The following is a 16,342-nucleotide window of genomic DNA, read 5'->3' on the forward strand; positions in this document are numbered from 1 at the left end:
CACCGCCACCAGTATTTGAACTGTTCAACTGGTGATGTAACAAGTTCCATGTTGCTTACATTATCTCCTCCATTCCTGGCATTCACTGGAATGCTTCACAAGATGAAGCAAGAGGCTTTTGGCAATAACATTTGAGGGGAGACTCAAGATTTTGGATTTGAAACACTGGATTTTTAATAGGATATCCATTAACTGTCAAAATTTAAGAATTTTGGCTTTCAGACCAGGGATTTATTTTTAATATAAAACATGTTTCTGTAGAGAGGGAATAGTGAAAGAAAAAATGCTTCTGGCATGTTTCGGAATGTCTCACATGGGCTTTTACTGCAGCACTCACCTTCCTTGGAATGTTGATTGCACTTAAGAGCAATTTGTTATACAAATTTGGAAGTTGGATGTGAAAGGTTTAATAACGCAAGTTCTTTTATATTCTTGATTAAAACTTGCTTGAAGGAGTTTAAACGAGATGGATGGCAATGACTTTTCCCCAAATACAAAGCTTCAGACACGAGATAAGTGGATAAATCAGTAAGCTTCTTACATCACAGTTTCCTTAACTGTATTTAAAGTACATGTCCATGATTTACATCAATCATTTCTTCTGAGATTCCAGTTGATCTTCTTTGACAGGTGTATGAAAAATATATACAGTATTCTCACAGTGACATCTAAACACATGCTAACACTTTGTGTGACAAATGTCTTGGATGCATTGAAGATGTGTGCCTTTTTACCAGTTCACTATGTTCTTAGTTCACTCTGCTTGCATTAAACAGAGACCTGAAATGGGGGTAGTCATGGAATTTTGATTTAAAACTTAAAAATTAATTTAAAAATTTTACATTTTTTTAGGCATACAGTATGGTAACAGGCCTATTCAGCCCACTAGCCCTTGCAGCCCAATTACAATACTGGTACGTTTTTAAGTGGTGGGAAGAAACCAGAGCACCTGAGAAAATCTATGCAGACATGGGGGTAATGTACAAACACCTTACAGAGAGGGCTAGAATTGAACCTGGGTCGCTGGTGCTGTAAGAGTATTAGGCTAACCGTAATGCACAACTTAAACCTGTAACTTCCAAAAAGGAGATATAATTCTGCTTGGACACAATTCTTCTTGCAAGTAAGCACTCCCTTGCAACACTTGAACATTTCTCCCTGTCTTAAATGTTTATATTAATAAAAGTGAACTAAAGCTTTGTTCTTCTCACCAGAAGAGGAGATTATGATTGCTTGGAGATGCCCACCACAGCTGACTACCTCAAAGCAGGGATCCAGACTGCTCTAACCTGTTCAGCACAAGTGCCAGTTCTACGGGTGAGGTGCCAAAACATTTTACTGGTGCAGATTAACATGACATCAAAGTATTAATTTAAACATGTGTGATCCTGTAACATTTCAGCAATTTCGTTTTAATTCCAGGGGATCTTGATAAAATAGAATTATGTTTTGCATTAAAAACATACATGTTCATGATTTGCAGTGACTGAATATGATTGTCTATTGAACATATTCCAGCTTTTATTTCTTTTCCAAAAATTGAGAGCAGCTGCAATTACTGTTCTGCTGTCCTGAACTTATCTTAAGCATCCTCAAAAGCATGAAGACCAAAGGTAACACAGACAGTTAGCTGCTGATGACCTTTTCCCATTGATTGGCTCAACTGGCAAGACTTTGAGCCTTGGAACCGCTTAGATAACATAACCATGGGCACATAAGCTTTATTGGAAAAGCAAAAGAATTAGGGATGCTGGAAATATGAAATGAAAATGTAAATTACTGGGGATACACCACATCCATTGAGAGGGAGAAACATCAATGGTCTCATTAAAATTTACTGACCTGAAATACAGTAAAACTCCTGGTATCAGGAATTCAAGCAATTGGCAGCCTCAGCAACTGGCAAAAAAAAACCCCAGAAAATAAAGAAATAAAAAATAAGAAAGTTTAAAATTTGCATGCCTTGCCCTTAGTTCGCCAATCACGCAACAAAAAATCTCAAGCACCCAGAAAAATCACTTATCTGGTATCCATCATTCCCCATTGATTCCAGATACTAGGGATTTTACTATATTAACAATGTTTCTGGCTCCAGACCCAGTACTTTTTGTTTGTATTTTATGGTTTTATTGACAGGTCAAGTTTATTGTCATCTGATTACACAAGTACTACCCTACGAAACAGTGTTCTCTGGTCCTCGGTGAAAAACACAGACACACAATCAGATATAACACACATACAGATTAACTATACATACACAGGACAAGAATCCACATACATAATAAATAAGAGGTGAAGAGTGGGGAATAATTGATCCATTATCATTGCATGTGATAGCTGGTCAGCAAAAATAATGGAGGATGATTTTAATTTTCAAAACTAATGTTAATCCAAGTTCTAGAGTCCCATGGCATGGTAACCAGCACAGCTCATCCACACTGAACATCATACTCTCTTGCCCTGATCCCTCACCTTCATTAGGCCCATACCCTTCCAATTCCTTCCCATCCATGATGTTATCTAAGTGTGTGTTTTTTTTAAATAATTTATCACTTTATCCGGCATCTCATTCCACATGCCCACCACCCTCTGTTTGGAAAATAAAACTGTCCCCTCATGCCCCTACTAAGCCTCACCACTCCCTCACCATATAGTATTACATTCTGGTCTGTGCCTCTTTATCTTGCATTAATTAAGATACCTTTACCTTTCCGTTCCTGTCCTTTTTTCTTCTGGGAATATATTCATCCTTGAGCTTCCACATCACTCTCTTAAACACCTCCTATTTAGTAGATGTGTTTTAACTCTCTTATATTTGTGCTGGTCAACTGTTGTTTACTCCAGCCTAATCTCGTTGTAACTGGCTTTCTTCCAATTTAGGATTTTAATTTGAGGACTAATGTTACTCTTCTCCATGACCATCTTAAAACTAATATAATTTTATTCCCCTAATGATACTTCAGTTCCTTGAGCAGCCTCATTCCTCAGGTCAAGGCCCAATCGTGTCCTTTCCCCAGTAGGCCAAGCTAATCAGTGAGGTTTGGCAAAGATCAGAGGTTGGAAAGTCATTTAATTTGCAGCAAACCCAAAATTGTCACTTTCTACTGTGGCTAAAAGTTAAATCACAGAGTTAGTCTTTGTGGCAAAGAATAGTTTCTCACAGGGAACTCAAAGGCAGAAAAAATAATTAAGGTTGGTAAAATGATGAAGACTTGATAGGTTTAACATAAAGGAAAGATTACCCTCAGCAGAATTTTGTTTTAGCAAAGGGCATAAATTAGGTAAATTGAGAGGAAAGTCAGAGAGGTGTCAACATTTTTAAAAATGATGAAATTACTGGTGGGGATCTAGGACTGGCAGGGTGAAAGAGTGATGACCCACATTTGGTCACTGACTGACATTTTAAGAGCTATAACCTACAAGATAATGGACCAAGAGTGGGGAAATGGGCTTGACCTTAATATTTCTGTTCAGAATGAACACAATGGGCTAGATGATCTCCTACTTAGCCATACATTTCTGAAATTTCTACAGCAGATGTTCTTCTCACAAAACATGCAATTCTTCTCAACTGGCATCTTCAAAGAATTATTTGGAAGATTTGTTCATGTTTACGATCAGAATTTAAAAAAAAACAAATTCCTGAATAAGAACCAAAACAGCACTAAATTATTTACATTTTCCTAAATTGTGCAGCTCAGAAGAACACTTTACTCATTGCATCAGAGACAGCTCTTGAATAAAACACGCAAACAATTCCTATTCACCTGCTCTTCCTCCCAAAACCCTGCAAAATGTTTCCTTTACCAGCATGTGTCCAATTCTCTTTAGACAGACAATATTAAATCTGTTTCTACTGCCCTTTCAGTAAAATGCATTCCAGATGGCAGTATCTCATTGCGTTAAAAAAATTTATTTAATTGAAGTGAACTGTTATATATCTTCTTTTTTAATCATTATTAAGAGCTAAATATTAAAAAATAAATTCTTGATCAGAAAAAAGTGGGCATTTCCTGAACAATTAAGAAGTTCAAGAGTGTTATTATACACAAAAGATTACAGAAAGATGGGTGACCAACATTTCATTTCTGAAACTTGTTTGCAAGAGAACAGTTGGTCTTGATAATACTGAAGTCTCCATTCTTCACAAAATAGCCCAACAGAATTGATAAGTTAGGTTGTAATCACCAAAACAGCAGGGAGTTCATGCTGCAACTTTACAAGGTACTGGTGAGGCCACACCTGGAGTACTGTATGCAATTCTGGTCTCCAAACTTGAGGAAGGATATATTGGCCTTGGAGACAGTCCAGAGGAGGTTCACCAGGTTGATCCCGGAGATGAGTGGGTTAACCTACGAGGAGAGACTAAATGGTCTTGGATTATACTCACTCAAATTCAAGAGAATGAGAGATCTTCTAGAAACATATAAAATTATGAAAGGGATAGATAAGATAGAGACAGGAAAATTGTTTTCAATAGTAGGTGAGACCAGAACTAGGAGACACCGCCTCAAGATTCAGAGGAGTAGATTTAAGATGGAGATGAAGAAAAACTATTTTTTTTTCCCCCAGAGAATAGTGAATCTGTGGAATTCTCTGCCCAGGGAAGCAGTTGAGGCAACATCATTAAACATATTTAAGGTTCAGTTGGATAGATTTTTACATTAAAAAAAAGTAATTAAAGGATATGGGGAAATGGTAGAGTTGAGTCAATGATCAGATCAGCCATGATCATATTGAATGGTGGAACAGGCTCGATGGGCCGGATGGCCTATTCCTGCTCCTACATCTTACACTGGGGGTTGTAGGTTAATTGGGTGGCACGGGCTCAAGGGCCGAAATACCGTAACCGTGCTGTATGTCTAGATTTATTTTTAATTGCCCAAGTTGTGATCAACTTATTCAGTAAAATAACGCAGAATACATACTTTTTAATTCTACTTCCTGTAAAACTTCCACATGTTTAAAAAAAATTGAGAAAATAAATTTTAATTGGCAATTTAAAGATACTTTAGCTTTTGAAACTAGGGCTTTAGGATTCCAGCAACAGCATATTGAATGGACAGGGAAGCAGCAAATGAAATACAATGTCAGAAAGTGTACAATCGTGGTATTTGGTCAAAAAAAATAGCTGGCAATTTTTTTTTTATGGGGAGAAAATTGAGAATACCCAGATACAAATGGACCTGGGAAGCCTCTGGCAATGTAGCCTGAAGGTAAACTTGCATATTGAGGGACTGGTGAAGGCAAATGCAATGGTGAAACCTCACTTGGAGTAGTGTGAACAGATTTGAGCTCCTCATTTAAGAAAAGATGTGCTGATGTTGAAGAGGGTTCAGAGGAGCTTCACACGGATGAGCTGGGAATGAAAGAGTCATCATATGAGAAGTGTTTAACAGCTCTTGGCCTGTATTCATTGGAATTTAGGAGAATGAGGAAGAAACTCAAGTGAAACATTTTGAATGTTGAAAGGCGTGGGCAGAGTAGGTGTAAAAAGATTGTTTCCATTTGTGGGAGATTAAAGGACGAGAGGGCACAACTTCAGGAATAGAGGGTATCCACTTAGAACAGAGAAGTGGAAAAATTTCTTGAGACAAAGGATGGTAAATCTGTGGGATTTGCTATCACAGGTGGTTGTGGAGGCCAGGTCATTGAGTGTATTTAAGGCAGAAATTGATAGGCTCTTGATTAGCCAGGGCATCAAAGGTTATGGGGAGAAGGCCGGGTAGTGGGGCTGATTGGGGAAATGGTTCAGTTTATGATTAAATGGCAGGGCAGACTTGATGGGCTGAAGACTCAACTTCCGCTCCTATATCATATAGTCTTAATGCTCTGAGCATTGTGTTCAATTCATGGTCTAACTGGTTTCAGAGATCGAGAAAAATCCACCAGTATAACTATAGGAACATCCTATACCCATCACTCTTCAGGACAAGATTTGATACCAGTCCATATTTAGGTTCACCATTTGAGTCAGAAATCACATCCTTTTACACATTATTGTTCTTTGAGGAAAATTTAAATTAATTTGAATGAATTCAACTGATTGTAAGTTCACATATGAATCCATCACTGGTTGAAGTTTCCTCATATTTTGAAGAAATAAAGCAAATTTTCATCCAATTTCTCAAATACATAGAGAAAAAGGAAAGAAAAATTAATTTAAAAAGTTCAAAACAAATGCTGCTAAGCAGCTCTGCACAATGCAAGATGTGTGCCATTTCAATTTGCTTTGTTGGATTAGCTGTAAATTGAACCTGGACAAACTTTTAATTAAAGAGGGAGCAAAACTAAACAACAAGTCAACACCAATTGACCCAGAGAATATTGAGTTTTGTTCTAACGCGCCCCCCCCCCCCACCCAAATGTGCTTTGCAATACAGAAGATGTGAAGCATTTTAAGGTTATCAATCATAAAAGATTTTGTTTAGTTTATCTGTCTACTCATATTCCAGCAGGGATAAAATTAAGGAAGAAATAAAATTAAAAGTTGGTGTAAAATGTTGGGGTCTAGATTTCTCTTGGCTCCTGTGGAATGTGTGGATTCAGTGGAATGATTAATGAGCATGGGTCAGATCAGGAGAAGCATACTCAACACTGAGAAAGTCTCTAATTGACGAGCAACCAAGACAGAATCTGGTACCTGCATGGGGAGGGGAAGGCACAGCATTCACAATGACCAGCTTTCATCCAACATCTAGTTGTCAGGTTGATTGACCATTGTAAACTGTCCATTGTAAATAGATGACAAGTAGGATCTGGGGTAAAGTGATGGGAATATGGAATGCTTAGGCAATTTTTGTTTAGAATGATATTTTCTGAGATACAGGAAACAAGAGAAGCTCATCTGCTGCCTTTTCATTTCAGATTGACAATCAAGCAGCGTTGGTGTTTTCAGCATCATCTATTATAGTAACAGGTCTATGGTGGATGCCATCTCACTGGCTCTACACAAAGCTCTGGAACCCATGCACTGCAAAGATACATACATCAAGATGCTGTTTATTGATTACATCAGCATTTAACACCATCATCCCCTCAAAACTGATCAGCAAACTCCAAGACCTGGGAGTTAACACCCCTCTGTGTAATTCAATTATGGATTTCCTCACCTTCAGATGTCAATTAATGAGGATAGGTAATAACTTTTTCTCCACTATCTCTATCAGTACCAGAGTGCAATAGGGCAGTGTACTTAGCCCCTGCTCCACTCACTTTACACCTACAACTGTTTGTCTCAGTACGACAATAACACCATATATAAATTTTCCAACGATACCATGGCAGTGGGTTGTATAAAGTAAGGGGATGAATCAGCATATAGGATGGAGACTGGAAACTTGGCTGAATGGTGCACCAACCACAACATTGCACTCAATGTCACCATAAATAAGGAGCTGATTGCTGACTTCAGGAAAGGAAAGCCAGAGGTATACAATCCAGTGATCATTGGGGGATCTGAGGTGGAGAAGGTGAACAAATTTAAGTTCTTGGGAGTTATTTTCTCGCAGGATCTTTCCTGAACCAAACAGACAATGGCATCATGAAGAAAGCACGTCAGTGCCTCTACTTCCTCATAAGTTTGCGGAGGTTTGGGATGATACCAGAAACCCTGGCAAATTTCTACAGAGGTGTGATGGAAAGTGTGTTGACCAGCTGCTTCACAGTCTGGTTTGGGAACACCAATGCTCCTGAGCATAAAGCCCTTCAAAAGATAGTGGACACAGACACACAGACAAAACACTCCCCCCTATTGAGAACATCCACAGGAACTTTGCTGTCAGAGAGCAGCAGCAATCATCGAGGACCCACATCACCCAGAAAATGCTCTGTTCTCACTGCCGCCATCAGGAAAGAGGGAGAGGTGCAACAAGACTTGCACCACCATGTTCAGCAACAGCTGCAACCCCTCCTTGATCAGATTCCTTAACAACAAACTCAATCAGGGACACATTTAACCACTCTTACTTATGCACTTTATTGTTTTTTTCTTTTTGTTCTCTCTGTATTGCCCAGTTCGTTTACATTTTATTATCTGTTTACAATTCTTTGTTTGATTACATGTTTATGCTGTGTACAGTTTTTTTTGCACTACCAATTAGTGGTGATTCTGTCGCACCCACAGGAAAAAGGAACCTTAGGGTTGAATGTAATGTCATGTATGTACTTTGACAATAAAAATAAATCTGAAATCTGAAGGAGGTTATCGCAATGTTCCACCAATTTGCCTTTTATTGGCCACCTTTATTTATCCTAGAGAATGTGTGCTGGGCCATCTTCTTGACCTGGTTACGGCACTCCCACAATGCTTTGCTTGGGTGTTCCAGTACTTAAGACTCAAGACATATTTCCCAATCAGGATGCTGTACATTGGTAACTCATTTGAAAGTTGTTTCAATACATTTTGTGTGTGACTGGTAGAAGCAAGGGTGTTATGGGCCAAAGAGTACCCAGCCACTGATCTGTTTCTGTGCTCATGTTTTTCAGGTGCCTGGTCCACTTGTGATCCTTCTGCATTAGTCCAAGTTGGGAAGAATCAGAGGAAACGTTTGTAGATGTGTAAAGATATAATACTCAAAAAGTTAAACCCTTAAAGATAAAAATACTCATCATTACATTAACTAACACAGTACAATTTGGACAAGCATGTTACCAGTTTACTGGCAAATTTCAGCTTGGTTCAGAAATTTGAGGAACTCTGGATCAAACAAATGGCATACAAGCCTTGATACCACAATGCCATTTAATATGAACAGAAACAAGACAAAGCATTTACCATAAACATATTTCTCCTCAAAAGTTACTTGGACTTTGAAATAAAACTGTTGAATTTGGAGTGAAACTTGGCAGGAGATCGCTAACATATAAGTGTGTATAGTTCTAACTCCAAAACAGAAAAATAGTTGGGATGGATTTTGTTCTTGAATCAAGAATTCTATCCAATGGGAGCAAATGAATTGTGGTTTCTGGCACGGAAAGTTGATGTTTGGATCAGAATTATGCTTGGATCAGGTATATAATCTACATGGAGTCAATTGGACTTGCAGGCAACAGCCTCGGGATCTCCCTATGTAACAAGTAACTCCTGATGCACCTAACCAGTAAGTGCTTTGCTACATAGTCATGCAGATTAGCTCACCCCTGTGATTCCAGTTACTTTTTAACAGAGCACCACAGCACAGCCTAACCCTTGCGTATTTTAATATATATTTTTAATAATGGACCAAATGCCAAAATGGCTCCTGTATCCCAAAAGAAAAACTTCCCTGAACATTTTGACAGATGAATGTTTCCCCCCCTTGATAAAATAATTTCACCAGCCAACCACGCAGCACACTTTTTTTTCCCAATGCTACAGTGTCATGTGTGTTGCCATGCCAACTCGTATGTCAACTCGCTCCCAACCAACAATTCTTGGCAAAAGCAACCAATAGGAATTTTTATAGTTAGAATGCAAAAACATCCTCACATCCTGGCTTTCTCATTATGTAGGTCTATTATTGTTTTCTGCCTGTCCAATAACAGATGCTGAAATTAAGAAACTCACTATCATGCCCAGGTACTTGTAGAAACGGTATTTGGAGAAGATTGGTACTTGGGTTTGAAGTCAAGTTAACTTTTTTTTTCCTTGTTTGTATTTTTTATTCAACATAAAATACTGGAAACCTGAATTAAAATGGATAAACTACAAATACATAAAGGTCATAAGGGCACATCAGTGTTGTGGAAAATGATACACCAAATAGGTGAATGGTGTTTTTTTTTGTGTGAAGGCTTTATTTAAAATGCTTTCCTGTCATTTATTTTTGTCAAGAGTCAGCACAGAAGTCCCCTAAACTTGCCAGGTATTGTTTCAACTAAACTTCAGTGCACTTTGAAGATATACCTGCCAAAAGCAGGAGGTGGAAGGACAGTAGAACTTCAATAAAGATACTCATGTCCCCTCAAGGACAATAAAAGCAAGTCTCACAAATCACAGACAGGGAAAATTATTTTTTTTAAAAAAGACGAGAATGCTCGAGACAATAAGTAGTTAAAAAAATAATAATTCCAAGATAAAGTGTTTTAAAGAGAGTCCCGGAGTAGCTTGAAGCTCCTCTGATTAATTTTGGAAGGGAAATATTTGGAATTTAAATAACATTACAGTACAGGCCCTTTGGCCCACGACTTTGTGCCAATCAATATAAACCTACTCAATATAAACCTTCACTACCTCACACCCAAAACCCTCTATTTTTATTGCATTCATGTACCCCACTAAGAATATTTTAAATTTCCCTGTTGCACCAGCCTCCTCCACTATCACCACCCTTGGCAATGTATTCCAGGCACCCACTACTCATTGTAAAAAAAACTTACCTCTGAAATCTTCCCTAAACTTTCCTCTCTTCTGTTGATTCCTGGTATAAAGATGTTAGCTATCCACTCTATTTATGGTTCTCATAATCTTGTAAACCTCAATCAAGTCATCTCTCATCCTTCTTCCCTCCAAAGAGATAAGCTCTAAGTCTGTTAACTTTGCCTCATGAAGCACATTCTCCAATCCCAGCAGCATTCTGGTAAATATCCTCTGTGCTCTATCCAAAGCTTACTCATCCATCCTGCAACATGGTGACCAGAACTGAATACGATATTCCACGTGTGATCTACCCAGAGTTTTATAGTGTTGTAACATTACCTCATGGTTGTTGAACTCAATCCCCTGACTAATGAAGGTCAGTGTACTTTAAGCCTAAACTACTCTATGGATCTATGCAACAACCTTGAGAGACTATGGATTCTAGCACCAAGGCCCCTCTATTCTACCACAATAGGAATATTGTCATTAACCATGTACTCTGTCATCAGCTTCAATCTTCCAAAATACATCACCTCAAAGTTATCCAGATTGAACTCCATCTCTCACTTCCTGACTCAACTCTCTACCCTGTCCCTTTCCTGTTGTAAACTATGGCAACCTACTCCACTATCCACAACACCTCCAGCCTTCATGTCATCTGTGAACCTACTGAGCCATCCATCCACTTTTTTGTTCAGATCATATACAAAAATCAAAGAGCGAAGTGGGTGGTGGGGGGGGGCGTCCCAGGACAGATCCCTGTGGAACTCCACTAATCACTGACTTACTGTAGCCCTTCCCCAATTGAACACTTTACCATTTGGTCTACTTCTATCCTGGTCCTTAGCTATGCTAAATGTCAGGGAGTTATGGTTGCTGTCTCCGAAATGCTCCTCCACTGAGAGTTCGGTCATCTGATCAGGTTCATTACATAGTACTAGATCCAGTATGGCCTCTCCTCTCATCAGCTGGTCTACCTACTGTGTCAGGAATCCTTCTTAGATACACCTGACAAATTCTGCCCCATCAACCTCTCTTGTCAGTCCATATTAGGGAAGTTAAGGTCTCCCAAAACAACAACCCTATTATATTTGCACCATTCCAAATCTACCAACTGATATACACCTCAGTGTATCAAGGGCTATGCGGGGGGCGATAGACTACTCCCAATGGAGTGATTGCTCCTTTCTGGTATCTGACTTTAACCCACATTAACTCAGTAGAAAATTCCCCCAGAACATCCATCATTTCTGCAGCTGTCATTCTATCCCTGATTAATGCAACAATCCAACCCCTCTTTTACCACCCTTTGAAACATCTAAACCCCACTTCCTGCATCAATCAATCTGGTTCTTGCATCAGTTAAGTCTCTCTAATGGCTACATCATAATTCCATCTACTGATTCTTACTATGTTTATCTCCCTTATTTCCAAAACTTCTTCCATTGAAGTAAACAAATTTCAATCTTTCCAGCTGACTACATTTACCCTCTGCTACCTGTCCCTCCTCACCATCTGCTCTCTTCTCTGCCCAATCATTCTGCTTCCCATACCCCTGCCAAACTAGTAAATCCCTCCCCCAACAGCTCAAGGAAACCTCTCTGACAGGATATTTTAAGGTTACTCTTGAAGTGAAATGGTGCCTTTACAGTTCAGGTGTAACCTGTCCTTTATGTACAGATCATACCTTCTTAAGAAGAGATTCCAATGATCTTGACACCAGAAACCCTGCTCCCTGCATCAATTATACAGCCACACATTGATTAGTCATATCATCCTATCTCCCACTGGTGCATGGCACAGGTAGCAATCCTGAAATTACAACCATTGAGGTCTTGTCTTTCAGATTTATATCTGCTTCCCTGTAATCTCCTTTCGGATCTCAGCCTTTTCCCTACCCATGCCATTGATACCAAAATGTACTAGTCTATTTTGCAGTAATTATGTCACAAACAAAGATTATTTTAATTGAAAATTCAGATTTCTCGCAATGTTCCAAACTGATTATCAATGGAGCCATAAAAGAGAAATGGCCATGTACTTGCCAACCATCTGATCCCATTTCAGAGAAGTTGGTCAGTAATCTTCTGGTCTGTGGCAATTCTTATGCTCAATGTTACAAGAGACTCTGTCTCCTCCACCTCCTGACGCAGTGCCTCATATTCCAGATTTCAAACACTTTCTGGTCAAAAACACTTCTCCTTAAATCCCCTCTAAATCTTTGATTCTTTACCTGGTTAGAGATATCTCTGTGAAGGAAAAAAAGTTCTTGCTATCTATCATGCCCATGAGTCTCATGATTTAGTATACAAGGACACCATTATAATGATAGACTATTATTCTGTCACTTACTCTGGGCTAGCTGCCAAATTTCTCACAACAAAATTAGAACCAAACTTTTTTTGTGTGTTACCAGACCATATGACATCAGAGCAGAAATAGACTATTCAAACCATCAACTATGCCCCATTATTTAATGATGAGCTGATCCATTTTCCCCACTCAGTCTCCAATGTCTGGCCTTCATCCCATAATCTATAATGCCCTACCTAATCAAGAACGTATCAATCTATGCCTTAAATACACAATGACCTGGACTCCACTACCACCTGTGGCAAAAAAATTCCACAGATTTACTACCCTTTGGCATCTTGTCCTTGGCACTCCCACCATGAAAAAAAACTTATTTCTATTCCATGCCTTTCGACATTTGAAATATTTCAGTGAGATCCCCCATCATTCTCGAGAATTCCAATGGTACAGACCAAGAGCCATCAAAAGTTCCTCATAAGGTAACTCTTTCATTCCCAGAATCATCCTTATAAACCACCTCTGAACCCTCTCCAACATCAGCATAATGAGAATTCCAAAACTGCTGACAATACTCCAAATGAGATCTCACCAGTATCTTATAAAGCCTCAAGATCACATCCCTGTATTTACATTCTATTCCTCTTGAAATGAATGGCAGTATTGTTTTTGCCTTCACCACAGACTCAACATGCACAATTTTACTTGAGGCTATCCTGCATGAGGACTCCCAGGATCCTTTGCATATTGGTATTTTTTTCCCATTCTCCTCATCTAGCTGAGTCCTTCTGCAGTCTCCCTGTTTCCTCCAACATTACCTGCTCCCTCCAACATTACCTGCTCCTGCAGCTACCTTTGGCCCTAAAGCCATTTATTCCACAATCTAAATAATTAATATTCAACATAAAAAGAAGTGGCCCTATCACCAACCTCTGTGGAACACCACTAATACTGGCAGCCAACCAGAAAATGATGCCTGTATTCCAACTCTCTACTTCCTTCCAATCAGCCATTGTTCTACCCATACTTGTATAATTTTTGTTATACTTTTTTGTTAAGTAGCCTAAAATGTGGCATCTTGTCAAAGGCCTTATGAAAATCCAAATGCACAACATTAATGCATCTCCTTCACCTAGCCTAATTGTCACTCTTCAAATAATTCCAATAGGTTCGTTAAGCAAGATTTTCCCTTTAAGAAACCATGCTGGCTTTGTCCTGTTGTGTCATGTGCCTCCAAGTACTCCATAATCTCATCTTCCACAATCGACTCAAACATCTTCCCAACCACTGGCTAACCGGTCTATAATTTCCTTTTAGCTGTCTCTCCCCCCTTTCTTGAATAGTGGGGTAACACGAGATATTCCAGTCCTCCGGGACCATATCAGAATCTAATGATTCCTGAAAAAAAATCATCATCAATGCCTCTACAATCTCTACTGCTACTTTTCTCAGAAGCCAAGGATGCAATATATTTAAGAGGGAATTAGATATATTTCTTCAGTATAAGGGAATCAGGGGTTACGGAGAGAAGGTGGGGACGGGGCACTGAACTTTAAGATCAGCCATGATCTCATTGAATGGCGGAGCAGGCTCAAAGGGCTGAATAACCTACTCCTGCTCCTATGTTTCTTTGTAACTGGTCTGGGAGACTTACCGCCCTTAAACCATTCTACTTTCTGAACACGTTCACCCTGGAAATAGTAACTGCATTCATTTCTCTTCCCTCATATCCTTCAACATTTGGCACACTGCAAGAGTCTTCCATAGACTTCAGTTTTCTTCATCAAATATCCTCTAATATTTGAAAAAATGCTAAAACACTATTCTATGGACCACCAACTAATTACCGGTAATAAAAACCTACTATTTCTTATTGTACATCCTTTTGGAACAAGAGTGTTCAATAATGATTTAATTTGGAAATTTGCAGATTTAATTATTAAATATTTATTTAATTCTGCCAGAAATGTGAAAGATTTTATCTTAATGAAGTATGGAGACACTCTTACATTATTTTACTTAGCTAATTTTTGAAGGAAATGGTGCTTTAGCATGTTAAAAATTAATAGTGAAGTGATCATAGATTTTAAACTCTGCACACTACAGCCCTCAGCTAGTCCATGAATACACATTCAGTGCCTCCCCAGCCCTCAAACCCTCCCCCTTCCTTCTCTGGCTTCCCCAACCTACCCCACCCCATTACCACAACACCTTCCCGCATCCCCTCCATCCCATATCCACCCTTGACTTCATTCCTGTGGACCTGTGCTCCTTCCTCTGCCCCACCCCCACCATTTTATTCAGGCCCTGCCCACATATTGGTCATACCTTGATGAAGGGCTCAGGCTTGAAACATCAGTTATGTATCTTTATCTTTAACATATAAAGTACGTTGTGTGACAGGCTGAAATTCTCTGGTATTATGTTTTACTTTCAGTGATTAGCAATATCCTTAATACATGGCCGCCTAATGCACAGTGAATGAACTTTACTCAGCCGCTGATGCACCCCAAGGGTCGGACTTGAGCACACAAACAGAAATTTGGAGCAGCATACAGTCTAATGGAGGAACTCAGTGGGTCAAGCAGCATCTATGGGAGACAAATTGTCAGCGTTTTGGGCCTAATGAAAGGCACCAACCCAAACATTGACAATTCTCCCGCTGATACATCTTGACCTGGTAACTCCCTGAAGTAGTTTGTGTGTGCGCTGCCACACCTGAAACTTCTGCTTCCAGAGCCCTTAATGTCTTTGGGATCCAACGATCAGGGCAGCTGCCAATGGGATGGAAAAGATCGCTGAGCAGAGCAATCCAAGTCCTTTGCATGCACATTATCAATTGAATTCTGTGTACTCAGTGGGACCGGCCTGCTCCACAACAGTGAGATCAAATGCAGATTGCATCATCAAATACCTATGGTCTGATGTGGAACTCCTGGTGGCTTCTACTCCCCTCATTATTTCTTGCATCAATATGTCTGTCCTTAACCTCATCCATTGTCAGGGCAAGGCAAAACGTATACTACTAGAATACAATTTCTGTGAGGACTTTCTGTTATAACTACTTGAGTGCTAATTGAGATCAATTTATTGAAACTTATGATATACACATGCACCACACACAGTCTTTGCAACATGGTTCAGATCAAGAGATCTTTGCACATAGAGGGGCAAATTTAATCCTGATGTTATTGAATTGCCACAGACTCGAGAGATACAACATGGAAACTATCCTTTTCGGCCCACTAGAGTCCGCAATGACATGAATCATACACTTTTCATAAATATACACGCATCATCATTTATTTCTACATTATCTTCAGCTTTCCCCTCCCCCAAAGATTTTAGCACACACTGACATACTAGGGGCAATTTACAGTGGCTAATGAAGCAACCAATCTTCCTAACTGTACAGTATTGGAAGAAACCAGAGAATTGAGGAAATACCATAGTTGCAGGGAGAATGAAAATCCCACACAGACAACATCCACGCATTGGAATCCTCGAGTGGTGCAAAAGAGAAAAAAATATAGATTAAGTGGCTTATGTTTTTCATTGTCCCACATGACAGTTTTGTGGAACTTCAGCACAAAATACATCTAGTTGGACAATAATGACCAGATCTTTGACCCATATTGCTCATCCTTTTTAATGGACAGCTTTCATGATACTGCCATTCAGTGTGAAAACTAA

At 39.2% G+C, this 16,342-nt stretch overlaps 1 protein-coding gene across 16 annotated transcripts in view; it reads right to left on the reverse strand.

Moving 5' to 3' along the window:
• LOC138760976 (astrotactin-2-like) overlaps positions 1-16,342 on the reverse strand; it is a 1,981,947-nt gene that overhangs the window by 418,976 nt on the left and 1,546,629 nt on the right. Inside the window, exon 21 of one of the 16 annotated variants that reach the window (XM_069932440.1) lies at positions 7,998-8,511. The exons of the other annotated variants lie outside the window; for them this stretch is intronic. Within the exon in view, the coding sequence (XP_069788541.1) occupies positions 8,249-8,511 (263 nt within the window). The 3' untranslated portion in view covers positions 7,998-8,248. Of the gene's footprint in view, positions 1-7,997; positions 8,512-16,342 lie in introns of those variants that run through there. 16 annotated transcript variants of the gene reach the window in all.

Source organism: Narcine bancroftii, chromosome 1, assembly GCF_036971445.1.
Source record: "Narcine bancroftii isolate sNarBan1 chromosome 1, sNarBan1.hap1, whole genome shotgun sequence".
In the NCBI taxonomy this organism is placed as follows: Eukaryota; Metazoa; Chordata; class Chondrichthyes; order Torpediniformes; family Narcinidae; genus Narcine; species Narcine bancroftii.